The sequence below is a fragment of the Vanessa tameamea genome, chromosome 7 (assembly GCF_037043105.1).
Source record: "Vanessa tameamea isolate UH-Manoa-2023 chromosome 7, ilVanTame1 primary haplotype, whole genome shotgun sequence".
Lineage (NCBI taxonomy): Eukaryota > Metazoa > Arthropoda > Insecta > Lepidoptera > Nymphalidae > Vanessa > Vanessa tameamea.
This window is the reverse complement of record NC_087315.1, coordinates 8400243-8414922: the sequence shown is the minus strand read 5'-3', so window position 1 is coordinate 8414922 and position 14680 is coordinate 8400243. Positions and strand designations below refer to the sequence as shown.

Sequence of the window (14680 nt, the reverse complement as noted above, 5' to 3'; positions counted from 1 at the left end):
AGTTCGCTTTAGCATATGATTTGACACAACTAGTCACCTCGCCAACGCGAATACCAGACGTGGAGGATCATACACCTTCCTATGGCTATGGCTACCATATTATCGTCAATCTCTTATGTTATCGCTGGGCTCGTCGGACTACTGTCTCGTCTGGACTACAGTGCCAGTTGAGCGGTACTCACGACCTCGTTTCGTGGACTGCCGGCGAGTGTGGCACTACAAGTCAGCAGATTGGGATTGGATGCGGTCCTTCTACAGAATTTTTCACGGGGAATGTTCCGAGGAATTGTTCGGATTAATCCCGGCCGCTGAATTTCACCTTCGGACATCTCGTCAAAATTCCAAATATCACCCGCACCACCTAGATGTCCGAAAATCCACAATAGCGCGATTTTTAAGACATTTTCTGCCTCGCACAACTACTCTGTGGAACCAGCTTTCGCCGGCGGTTTTTCCGAACCGATACGACTTGGGAACCTTCAAAAAAAGAGCGTACTTCTTCCTAAAAGGCCGGCAACGCCCTGGTGTTACAAATGTCTATGGGCGGTGGTAATCACTTTCCTTCAGGTGAGCCTCCTGCTCGTTTGCCCCCTACAAAATAAAAAAAATAATAATAATTCACTATTTTAAAATTTTAACTCGTAATAATATTTTACATTTCTACGAAAACCCATTTAACATTAATATTCTGAGCTTTTAATTTATATTGACCATATATTACCAGATGAAACATACACTAAAATATTTTATAACTCAATTTTGCAATAGATATCGTACTTAATAAAGGAATGAAATATGAAAAATGATTATTTGAGTTTTTAAATTTTTTTTATGTATAAACAACAAAGTCACATCCTGTAAATGTATTGGGTATTGGGTCCTCTCTTCTCCTGAGAAAGTTTGGAGCATATTCCATCATTCTGCTTATTACATCACCAGGCACGAGATTATAAATGCAAATTAAGCAAAGAAAAACTTGCATTGCCTGCCCAAGTTGTAACAATATTCAGTTAAAATCTTGCTTTACCACTTTTTTTTTTCAGAATAACTTGAATCGTCAATGAAATGAGGGTATACTATAATTTTATATTCAAAATGTGTCAGAATATCTATTGGATGACATATCTTTTAAATACATGATCGGTGTACATGAATCCTAGTACACGTGTAATGTGTAAGCTTGACACAAAAATCCTGTACTCTTAGCTATGAGACACCTATGAGTTGACACTGGATTGGCTCAATTGATCTCTGCTTAAATCATACGTCATAACACCAACAGCTTATTAACTTCGAGTTTCTGAAACGTTGGTCAAAGTCGGATTAACTAATTTTGCCCTAATTTGAACGCTTATTGGTCCTCTGTTGCAATAGCGGACGCCACCAACCAATGACCATTAAGATTAAAGCCAAATTAGTTAATTTCACTTTGATCAGTGTGTCAGGGACTTTAGGTTAATGAGGCTCTGATAGCAACACTTTCGCATCACATTTTAATATACACATTGCTTTCTTATGTACACACAGCTTAAAATTATTCTTGATTATGTCATAATTATAATTGTAGTCTAAAAATATATGTATATTGTTTTAATACATTTAAATTGATATTACTATTGATACAGAGGTAAAATAATAAATTTAAGTAGACTTTTACAAGCACCTTTGAATTGTACTTTAACAGGACTATATTAATCTAGCGACCAGACTCGGCTTTGCACGGATGCAATTTATTGATAAAGAAAATAAAAAATGCTCTTACTGTCAATATATTAACTACGTACATATATTTAATTAAAACCATCTATGTATTTTATATAAGTTTATATAAGTATGAGAAATATCAAAATTAGTTTGAGTCACAATTATATTGTGAAACATAGATCAAAATTTGTACACGTCGTATAGTTTTAAATTTCAGTCAAGGTCAACATTTTGTTCTTACTGCCATAATCCGACAACACCTTTCGTAGCCAACGATTTAGATGCATGTAGTAAATGTTATGTGTGTCAACTAAAGCACGAATGAAAAAAAAAATAGTGTAAAAGAAATATTTTATCTATATTCAATACCCAAAATATTGTAGAATCACGAATCACGAAGATAACCAAGCCGATTAAAATAGACAGAAACGCGGTAAGTTCGATACAGGAAGGCGACCGTATATTGCCCAACAAACACATTAAAAAAAAAAGAAAAGATTAGTAGCAATGCCCTTTATTAATAAAGGTATTACTAATATTCCTATTTACCCCTCCTTTTACAAAGCTTATCACTTGTGTTAGGATTGGGGACGATAATAGCCCAAGGGGTCAGGATCGATCCTGCGACTTTTTACATCGCTGGGTGGCCCGTAAACCATTGAGATATTGACGCTTAAGCTTATACTTATCTGACTGAGAAAATGACTTCACGAATAACGTATAGTTTTTTATTAATCTGTTATAGATAAAAATAATTATTGTGGGTAAAAGGGTAATAAAATCTGCCTAAGTTACATTCAAACCTAAATCGTTTATCGATCTTTCTGTAAGTGAAAGTCGTTTCAAAATTCGTTGAGAAGCTTAGAAGAGGTAAGCGTATATACAGACAGAAACAGAACGTGACTTTGTTTAATATTTTTATTATTATATAGAATATAGATTCTACAAAGAAGAACCGGTCAGAAACTTAGTTAACTACTGAGTTTCATTTACTGAGCCCTTGTGTATATTCCATCTACTTTAAATTCATAACCAACGCCAACTAGTTAATTTAAAAATATACTTAACAAAGTATCTGTTTTATCTTCATATTAATGTAAACAATTAAAATTTTTAATCTCGTTAAAAATGCTCGCGTGTAACATTTTTATCCCACCCATATATGAAACGTGTTAGCATGGTTCTTTAACATGGTCGATCGGGTAATTGCTTTTAAAACAAGCAAGTAACTATAACCGGTCCCGATTTAAACCACCATCTAACCACAGCCACTGTGCAGCTCTCGCACAATTGAGCGCAAAGTTAAACTTGTTTTATCAACGCCATTGCATTTAAATTAAGCCCGTGAAGCCGGGCTATGAGTATATAAGTCTAAATAGTTTAAGAGCAAAAACTAAAAATAACTTTTTTACTTAACGACGTGACTTAAAATAATTAATCATTAATTATTGATGGCTTCGGAGATAGGAGAGTTAATAATGTCAATAAATAAAGGCAAAGGTAGATAGTTATTTACTATTGAGTCGTCCAACTTCTCTTCAGGCAATGTATTTATGTATGCCTATGTCTCTACAAATAAAATTTATAATAAGTATATATACTAGGTTATTTGCGCGTGCGTATCATTAAAATACAATATAAAATGAAAACAAGACGTTAATAAAGAGCAAAAATCAACATTACAATACTAATCTTAAGAGTAGTTATCGAAATAAGTATTTTCAATAAACCTAACATTTTTATTTATTAACATGTACATATATGAGCCAAGTTAATGTTCAACATTGACTATCTCTGATCATATTTACACTTTCCGATAAATGTCAATATCCTATCCATCTTGGAAATAGTCGGAGTGTGTGACGGAGCTTGTTATTATCTATGGTCAAATTAAACGAGGAGCAGATAGCAACATGAACGTAACGAAGCATTGCGCATTTATGCAGGCACTTAGATAAATTCCGGATAGTTAGGTCTCTTTCATGTTGATACCACGCTTAATGACCAATGAGATAAAGTTCCAACTTATACACCCTTAAATTGATTCGGAGTTGTTTTAATAATATATTTTTACTACCAATTAGTACGCAGATAATTATGGCATTTAACACGCTAGATATTTATACATATTTGTATTTCAAGCACGGAGGTTTTATTCAGTAATATAATGATCACAAAAATAATACTCAGCTAAAGAAATATTATATAAAAATAAATAAGGCTCGATGCGACGTTCTAGTCTTATCCAACTTTCTTAATATTTTATGTTGAATATTTCTTTAAAGATCTCTCAAGTTGGTGGTCTAAATTCAAAAAAAGACGTACTGGAAATATGTATTTAAAATGATTATTTTAATGCTACGTAAAGTAAAATATTGTATTACAAAAATCAACCTACAGTTACCATCTTTTTTTCCTACTTTAAAAGGATATAAAGTGGTTATCGTGACTCATGTACAAAGGGTACGCAAGTAGCTGAATAATATATTACTTATATTATTACTATCTATGAGTTATTAGCTTTCATTAAAGATAGGAAAGTTAATTAAAAATGCTTCGTTAGTTTTTATAAACCTTTTTAATGCATAGTTTGTGCTATTTGAGTAAGTTAATTTAATAATATAATATTTTTCAAATTTCGAACGATTGACCGTTTATCAATTTCAAATAATTTGCGAATATTAAAAAAGATAAGTATTGGTGTATTAAGATTCAATAATTAAATTAATAATATACGATTATCACTGGGGAAAAACCAAATAACTCACATAAAAATTCAAGCAAAAACCGTCATAAGATATTTGTATTTATTTAGAAAATAGTGTTAATCTTAGTTTGCCATATAAGCGATATCTAAGCTGAACGCTGTGAATAGGAAACTTCATATCTTTTAGGTTCTCGCCATTCAATTGCAATCTCTACTAGCTTGTTAGTTGCATTCTAGCTGTGTTAATTGACAAAGCGACAGAAATCTTCAGTTTGATGTGTGCCAGAACGCTTGGATAATATTTCTTGATCATTTCGTGTTCGCAATATGTTGAGGTTACAATTATGAAATTAAAAATAATTTAAATAATAAAAGTATAAAACTTTGCACTTCATGAACGTATAAAAGATATAGAGAAGATACAATACAAGAACTTACACTATAACTGTTATTTTAAATATACTGTTGAAAATATTTAATTTAGACTTCAATAGTATCTCTATAACTCAACGTATAAAAATATTTTGTTTCTGTATAATAGCTTGTACGACACCCACAATACGCTCCAAGAGAACATCGTTGAGATGAAGTACTTTTGATATGACTGTTTATTTTCCCAGAGTTCAATATACGTTCGACGCCCACTCAGATAAAAGTATTTTTCGCCAGGAGCTAGAAATATTGAAAGCGTATAGCGCTATTAATTATATTCATTATGAATAATAAATACCTATATCAATAAAGACAAAACATTTATAGAAATATATACCTATTGATTTATTTTTTTAACAAACTTGAAAAAAATTAGGTTATCACCTCGATTGTTTTTTTTTTATTTTAGTAGAATAATAGGCAGAAGTTCAGTGTGGAGACTTCTTGTTTCGTACATATTTTTTTTAGTTAAAAGACTGCTATGCTTATGACAAAGGGTTTAAATACTCAAATTGGAATTTAAAGATAGATAACTAGGAATCGTTTGTCACTTGTTTCTTTAAAAGATAGGTGACTCATTTGAAATGTATTTTCATATTAAATGTAAAGAGTAAGCTTAAACAGAAATTAAAAAAAATATTGTTCTTGACAATTTCTTTAAATTAGCTTGCGTTTACGATATAAAGAAAAAAACGAATAAATTTGTATTTTTAGAAAGTTCATAAGGCCAAAATAAAATATTTAAATATATATAGAAAATGTATCTCGTTTGAAAATATCTGTCAGAACATCTTCGTTTTACAAATAAAATAGCTGTTAGCAAAGAGCAATTTACATGTTATCTATATTAAATAATACAAAACCAAGGCACGCCATCGAGTAGGTTTTACGAGGTAATTCATTAGGCAGACTAACTTGTAGTGGAGACCTAATTAGCATCAAACAAGTCGCCAGAGGGCGCGTGGGTGAAATGTGACAAAGAACGTGTTACCTGATTTCCTGCTAACAAATTTATGAGAATTGATCATATGGATTGTTAAATATTAAACTATTAAGCTGTATATATCAATGTAAAATTGTAAATAGCGTTAAATTATAATCTATCTCGCGTTGACTTGTTAACTGTTAAAACATTGTGAACGGATATTCAATATACATTAAGATATATAAAATTTCCGTAGTTCAGATAATTTGATTAGGTTAGGTTAAAGTTTTTATAATTTAACTTAAGTTCACTGTGATAAATTGTAATTTACCAAAAAATAATACGTTAATTTGTAAGCAGTTGTTTACTGGTGAGGATCTTTTGACAGTTTACAATATCGCGATATAGATTGTAATCTAACTGTATTTACAATTATTAAGTATATCATATCATGCTTCGCAACTTTTACGAGTTGCGAAGCGAGTTCGGTGATTGCCAAAAAAAGTTTTCTGGCGATTGAAAGTGCTGATTAGAATTGGAGTGATTTTTGTTTGTCAACGAGTATTCTCATAAAATTTACTTGTCTGACAAAATTGTGAGCAATTTCTTATGCTTACAAAGAAAGCATTTCTTAATTTATGAATATTTTGGTTTGATTTTAAAAAAGAGTTCTGCATTCTAGGACACTTTTTATTTTTATTTCAAAGTATGTATAAAAATTATGCTAATCAGTCGCAAATTCCTTGGAAAAGAGATTTTATATGTAAAATGAAGGTTTCACTTCGAGGTATTATAGTAATACTATGTAAGTGTTGTATATTATAATAATATCTGACACCTAAGGTAGCTGTAAGATATGGCCACATGATGGTAAGTGGTCACCACCGCCCATAGACATTGGTGGCATATGAAACTATTCCTTACATAACCAATGCTCCACCAACCTTAGAAGCAAAGGCATTATGTCTCTTGTGTCATTTATTTTATTGTATCTGCTATTTAATACATAATTATAAAGCGAAAGCTACTTTGTTCCAACCGGGTGTCTCACGACACCGCTCGTTTTTTTATTATTTTTTGGAAACATTAAATTTCATAGAACGTAATTGTTAACAAAAATATAATACTTAATAAACAAATATGAGATAAACTTGTGCTTAGTTTCAAAAAAATAATGACTGCGAAATCGGCTTCTTCGAAACGTAAGACATTTCTCGGTTCGTTAATTTAAATTTATTTTACTGCTTACAAAGAGATAATTAAAACGAGTTTATTCTTGTACCACATGAAAACGAACAAGATATATTAACGGTTTTTAAAGCCACACGGTATCGTTTAAATACATATGAGTATAATACGCCATGAAGATGTTTAATATTTTGTATTACATTTATATGAATGTTTACCTTAATATAACACTATAAGAATAAATAATTTTATTCGAAAATCAAAGTAGGTATTACAGAGCACAAGTATGTGCTCAAACAAACGCATACTACTTATTTTTTTACAATCACTTTCCAGCAATACCTGAGTAAGTGCAGTGCCAACAGCTTTACGTGCTGTTCGAGGCTCGGGAGTGCAACGACTGACAACTTTCAAACTCCGGAGCTTCTATGAGATTATTGACAGCATAACCTAATCATTTTATATCTATCAAATAAAAATAATTATAATAATGCACTTAAAAACCAAACAAGTTTAATTTCATCGAAATTTCTAGAGGTATATTCGATAAAACAAATAATACTATAATATATATAAAAGATTATAAAAACCACTCATAAAATTTTATTTTTTCGATATTTAATTAAGATTAATTATGCATTACTTTTAGATTCGGTGTTTATATACCTTATTTATATGCTTTAATTTGGCTGGCAATAAAATAAAGTAGTCTCTTCAATGAAAAATAATTAAACCGGTAAATAAACAAATATCAATACATAGGCAAATATTGTCAGATTCGTCAGATTGAAATGAGAGATGGCGCTCAAAGTAAAAGTATTAATGTAAATAAAAGTAAAAGTATTAAAGTAAGCTATTTAATTGAAAATAATCCACAAAATCAGCTAATAAAATAATTGCATGGTAGTACATATTATACATAATTTAGTTCATACTACGAGCACAAGGGTCGGTGATGAAGGAATACATCCCGAAAAAACCTGCATATTTTGCAATATACAAATTCACCAACCCGCAGGCGAGCAGCGTGATGAAATAAGCTGTAATTGTCCAGCACCGCGACATTTAAGGGTTATTGTGAAGACTCAATTTAAATAATATATTTGTTTCAGAACGTTTCGTCTTGGCTAACGATCAAATCGCGTGTTTACGCAGTTTTATTTTTAAATCGCATGAAAGAAAATACTGCCTAAAGAAATATTTCGCGAAAGAATTTCAATAAAAGCATTTCGCAATCTCAATGGTGAGCTCTCTATAATTCTCCATCTTAGCCTCTGTCGCCGATCGAACGTCTGATTTCAATTTAGATTAGGATTTAAACATGCACCGTAAAAGCTTATCTATCCAGTACACCTGTTCACTCAAAATAATTTATAATATATATTTCATTTTTAATATACTCAATATCTTATGTGATGTGAAATAAACATGTATTTAAGTTCGAATGAAATATTCCATGCAGAGAAGTCAACTTAACGATATGCATCAGGGAAATAGATTTTGAGATAGAATCATATTGATTTTGGCATTTCATGATTTTTCTATATACTTGGAGGTAAGACTGTGCACGCTCGTCTGTGTACGTACCACCTACTTACCACCTACTCTACTCCCAAATAGCAATACCTATTATTTTTATATTTCGCTTCGAAGGATGAGCGGGCCAGTATAACTGTAGGCACAAGGGACAGTAAAATCTTAATTTTTTTTTTATAAAATACTTAACATCGTTATTTATATAAATGTATTAAAATATAATATCTTTCATAATTGATTTTTTGCTTACTGTTTTTTTTCTGCTATCAGTATATTATTTATAGTTTTAGCTGCAAAGTAATTTCTAATTAAATCAAATAATATTTACCTAATCAAAACTATAATTCATTCATAGTTAATGATAATATAAGTTATATATAAAAATCGCTCTATCCAGCTCTATCAATATGATGAATCATTTCATGGAATTAATATGTTTATCTGACGCCTACCTCTGGTAATTGTGTTGTTGGTTGTGGATCAAAGGCTGCGTGGGCTGGGCTAGTAGAAGTTGCTTTTGCTGTTGTTGTCGCTGCAACATTTGCTTCCCAAACACGCCGTAACCAAATCCGTAAATTTCATCTTCTTCCTTGTCAGTTAAACAACTTGAAGGCTGTGAAACAAACGAATCATTATTTTTTTTGCTTTTCTGAAATTATGATTTAACGCTGAACTTTAATATACTTATTTATTTTGTATATTTATTTTGTTTATTATCACATATTATGAGAATCTCAATTATCGCACTTTCATCTGTGCGACCCATACCATATATTCGATAAGAGCCCTAAGTTAAGTCAACACACTCCTAAACTGTCACCACAGTGAATCTGTTTTAATTTTGAATATAATTCCATATTTGTGATGAAGTAAATATGTTTTCGAAATACAGTTACTACCTTAAGAGGTTTGTAATCTGAAATTGTTACGATCTATGCACTGAGTGAATAAATGCAGAGTGCACTTTAATACAAGTTCAACAATAATTTAAATACTTTACAACTTCTATTTACTGATAGCGTTGTGAATGTACAATGACTTTATCTATAATTGGTCAATAAAGCTAATAATAAATTTGCACCGATACACTGAACCACTTCATGGTGATAACCTGAAGGTTATTGTAGTTCGATAAAATATTTGATACACCACAAACAGTGATACAAACAATAGATATCTTCAAGATACTAGGTAATGTTTTAAAGGCTTGGATAACGTATTATTCCCACGATACGATATTTCCTTTCCTTAGTAGTTTATTTCCATCACTAGTTGGATCTCCTGTTTTTGAGATAAGCTTTCATCCGATTTCAAAAACGGATTAATAATTCTACTTTATATGATTTTATAACTAGTTTTTAATAGTTTCCGTTGTGTGTCGTAAAATATGACATTGCGGTCTTACCGAATATTTTCCAGGCACATAAATAGGCTGAGAATGTGATGTTGTCAAATTGTTCAAAGCTAAAGATCCAGGACTTGCCGACGGTGGAGTTTGTGGTGTTCCTGTTCCGCCTAGCACCCTCATCCTTGGCGACATTTCGTCCCATTCGTGTCTCCTCAGCTCTTCAAGATGGTCTAATACGTCGCCGTAGTGAGTTGAGAATAGATCCGCGTATCGTGATGCCAAGCCTTCTAAGTAGCCACGATCGCCATCCTGCAATAAATAATGTAATTCAAAATCTTTAAAGAACAAATAAAATGTGTTTAGAACATTTTAGAAACTTTATTTTAAAATACTGATATTTTATTTTAAACATTTTCATACATTCGAAACTATAATTAAAAAACTCAGTGTATCATTGGTGAGTGAAAAAGATAACAAACACAATTATTATATTTTTATTATTTTGTATTTCACAAAGATAAAACTCCTCATTACACGCAAGGTCTGTTTAAAAATTAGAAGTGGCTACTGTAACTGGTATTCAAAGTAACATTTTGCTAATTACATTGCCTATTAAAGCCTCAACTCGAGCAAAGTATAAAAAACCATAATTATCTGGCGCCTAGAGACCTATTTGGTCCTTCCTTCCACGCAATTTCCGCCAAAGTCACAAAAAGAAAAAAACAGAAGAGTAATACCGGACAATTAAATACTGCGGGTCTAAATTATAGAAGAAAATTTAAATTAGCCATGGTAAAAAGATTTCTTAAATGAGAGTAATTAATTAAAAGTCACATTGTAGAAGCTTCGTTGGTAATTCATATAGTCGAACGCGCGGCTTTACCAGCGTAGAGTTCAGTAATGTTTTTCAAAAATATACAACTCATAACTGTATGAAATTAATTGACAAGATATCTTACGAACTAACTTTTTTTTAATTTATGATTATTGTACAAAATAAAACTTTTGGAAAATTATTTAATTGTATTTGATAATCTGCAAAAGGGTTATGTAAGAATTATTAAAAGTTCCAATTCGAATTTCAAAATTAAATGAAAGTTAGCGTACTTTGTCAATAATGTCAACTTTTGTGTATAATGTGTACTGACAGTTACATAAAAATTAATCTTTATTTAAATTTATGGCATGTATCTTATAATAAATTAAAATATTGAGTTGAATTTTAAAATTCCAAATCATATCCAAAATATTCATTAGCATACTAAATTAAAGTTATTAAAACGAAACAAGTTTAATCGACAACATCGTAGACTGGAAAAGAAAATAAACATCAAAAACATTCATCTCGGTAAACAAAGTATTTCATTACGACCTGCAAACCAAAAACATCGACCTCCGGCGAGATTCCTCCATTTCCTTCGACAAACACAAGCGATACGGCAAGAAACATCTTAAACGCTAACTCACTATTAATGGTCCAATATGCAAGCATAAAATATTATTAAAGGAAACATTCATAGACTAAGTTGTGTTCTTGATCAAAAACAAATTTCATTTCGTTTTTTGTAGTCAATGTTTAAATATCGAACATAAATGTAAGATCACGAGATCCATTTAAACTAAAGCCGTCTACTTAATAAATAAAAGTAGTTTATCAATGCAATGGAAACGCAGTCAATAGGGTTAAATGAAGATGGCTCAGAAGTTTAGACGTACAACAGGATGTTATCCATCAAGCCCAAAAGGAATCAGTAGCTAGCCACTGGAGAAGCGTACTTAGAATTCAACCAGTCGCGCGTCGAGTCAAAGATGGCCGAGGGTTTATTTCCATTTTTAAATGAGAGCGGCTGAGAGCTTTGTCGGCTCAGAGTTTGTGCTTCGCGTTTTAAGTGGATTAAATCGCTCTACGCTCGTAAAACCGACAAGTGGTTCAGCTAAGAATTCAAGTAACCGTTCGACTTTTGCATGAGAAAGTGCTCGCGGGGCCTCGCTTCGCACTTACTCTGCGCAATTTGATGCGACCAGAGTTTGTTTATTTTTTTTTTCTCTGTGGAAATCGTGGCCGATTCACATCTAAGCGGGCTGCTGTTGCTTTGTGAATACTCAATGAAAGAAATTCATTAACGCTATCTCCCCAATGAAGCTCTTTTGGGATTAACGACTTGTCCGTTCTTAAGAGATTATGTTATTTACTTATATCATGATTTCTTACATATTTTCGTTTTATCTATACTTCTTTTAGAAACAGTGTTTGTTTATAATAGAAGCAAAAGTCAATCGTACAAACAAGGCTTTGTTATACACGAATAGTATTTCTTGCTCAAATTGAAAACAATGTCGGCAGATTCCAATTTGCCATAAATTGTGATCATTCGTCTCAACTCGAATGAAGTATAGCCATTATTTATCGAAATATACAGAAGCGAGTAAATTCGTTTTCATAAAAAACGTAATATAATTATTGAATTAATTGTATTACATAACAAAAAAAGTATTTGTAGTTCAATAAAATTAGGAAAATCTTATAAGACAAATTCTTATTAAAGTATTTATAGCAAAATGTAAGAACAGTACACATGAATGAACCAAGACAGATTTAGCAAAATAAGGGGCAGGTGATACCGCACATAAATCCTCTTTGGACGTCGCCTCTGCCCGGCACGCGGAACATTGTCTTATTGTGCTACTGGTTCTTGTTTTGTTCGTCGCCTGCGTTATTTCGGATTTGCAATCTCTTTATAGGAGCAATTCTCTTATCCGATTTAATCGTTCAGTCTCATTGTACTTGTTCTATGTGCACTTGATGCGCCACTGAAGCTTTGTAGGCGTTCTTAAACGTTGTTTTCGAGCTAGAAATGCCATTTGAATTAAATCAACCGTATTTTTAACAATGACTAAATGATAAAAACAAACTTCGTTTTTTTTTAAATTTGTTTAACGTATAATATGGACTTGCAGTTTAATGGTTCTCAGTTTAATGGTGCGAGCATGGCTTATGCTGACAAAATATCATGATAATATAAATAAAATAAAAAATAATACGACTGAATTGTTGCTTTAAAAAGATCGCATCAACATATCGTTTACAAACAAGTCACAGTTATCTATCGCTAACTTTCATTCCCTTTAGAGTATATCCAATATACTGTGTATGCCAAATTAATTGTTCCAAATCAATGTTTACCAAAACTAATAACGTAGGTGAGCAGGTAGGCAATTTAAGAGTTTCTTGCAAAAGAAAATATACGCAATTTATTTCTGATCAAAAATAATATATTATGTTACAAGATATTTGAATTAGCGCTTGTAAAAGATGCAACGACAGGTAAGATGGATGGCTCAACCTTACAAGCAGACACATCGATACCGATATCCTTACAATATTTTTCAAAATCTTATTATTTAAAACAATTCGATGAGGATAAAACCGTAACCTTTATGTATGTGGTACATTCTCCAAGCTGATGGACCTTAATAATACATATTACGGTAAATTTAAACGACCTGATTTATTGAGAAAGATAATATAAATAAATGAAAGATTTTTTTAAATATTTTTTTTTATATTGAGAAACAAATATGCACCATATTTGTTTCTCAGCTAAATTAAAAAACTTATAATAACAGCTCGGAGGTATGAGGTGCTATGAACCTCTAAAGCTTATTACCCGCTTGTATTAATTTTTTTGATATAAATCAATTGTATTGAAACCTCTATTGTCTTCGTCTTTTTCTAAATCAAGTAGTTCCATATTCTGCATTGTGTTCTCAGTTTTCATGTTTTGTTCATGGCTGCCGGCGTACAAAGCTATTTTAGCATCGTGATCTCTTAATAGTGTTCGCTATTCCGTTTGGACTGCTGAATAAACTTGCCTTACAATGTCGGGAGGAACGACTTTTAGTGCTACGGCGTGATTAGTATTGGCTATAAATTAATTTTACTCGGTCTTACTGAACAGTAATCGACTAGTATTTGCTCTATTATTTTATAGTAGGTTTTCAATTCTCCGACTTATTCAACTAAGCAATTTTGTAACACGCAAGAATAGAAAGCATAACGTTTGTTATTTTAACTCCGTACCTTAAAATACAAAGTCGAAAGTTGAAATTATTTATATTTTATGTGGACGTAGGATTTTATTTTTTTGAAATAAATTTCGATTCTACTCCTGTGTCGTGAATAATTTACACACACAATGTTCTTTTGAGCCCACGCATCGCCACACGAACTTAATTGTCTGATATTATCTTAAAGTGCAATACCGAGAACTTTTCTCGTTTGTTGTCCTTTGAGGGTTCTTTTATTTTTAAACGATAATTAGTTTTTAACGAAAAACCAAGTTTTATTACGTAATTTTTATTAAAGTTGAGAAATGAATTACTCACCTACGTGCCGTCGCTACTATCAAATCTATTATTATATGATTATAGTTATTTAATAGTATTTGTAAACTCTAAAGATATGAACTTCAAATAAGAATAAAAATGTATACAATAAAATAATCTAAAAAGATTTTTTTTTTTAAATATCATTGCCTCTTTATTTGAAATGAGTCTTCTGTATTCATAAAAATAAATCAATACGATTGTTATTTAAGGCAACGATCCTTAAGGCATACAAATCACTTATAATGGAACGATTTCAAGTGGAATCTTATATACATATATTGTCCCTTTATTTTTTGTAAGCATAATGTTGGCAATATTAGTTTATTTTATATTATGTATTTTCCGCCAGATGTTGCAGAGCCTCTTTAAATTTTGTACTAAATCATATCACTTACAACTCGCGTGCCACCATCATTTCGTTGAGAGTACTGTGCCAGAAAAATACACGACC

General features: G+C 31.4%; 1 protein-coding gene across 8 annotated transcripts in view; it reads right to left on the bottom strand.

Annotated features, from left to right (window-relative positions):
* LOC113401170 (uncharacterized) overlaps positions 1-14680 on the bottom strand; it is a 103489-nt gene that overhangs the window by 17791 nt on the left and 71018 nt on the right. For all 8 annotated transcript variants that reach the window (XM_064215306.1, XM_064215304.1, XM_064215305.1 and 5 more), the window contains exons 2-3: positions 9898-10149; positions 8945-9105 (exon numbers count right to left, since the gene is read on the bottom strand). In XM_064215306.1, coding sequence (XP_064071376.1) covers positions 8945-9105; positions 9898-10149 — 413 coding nt within the window. The remainder of the gene's footprint in view (positions 1-8944; positions 9106-9897; positions 10150-14680) is intronic.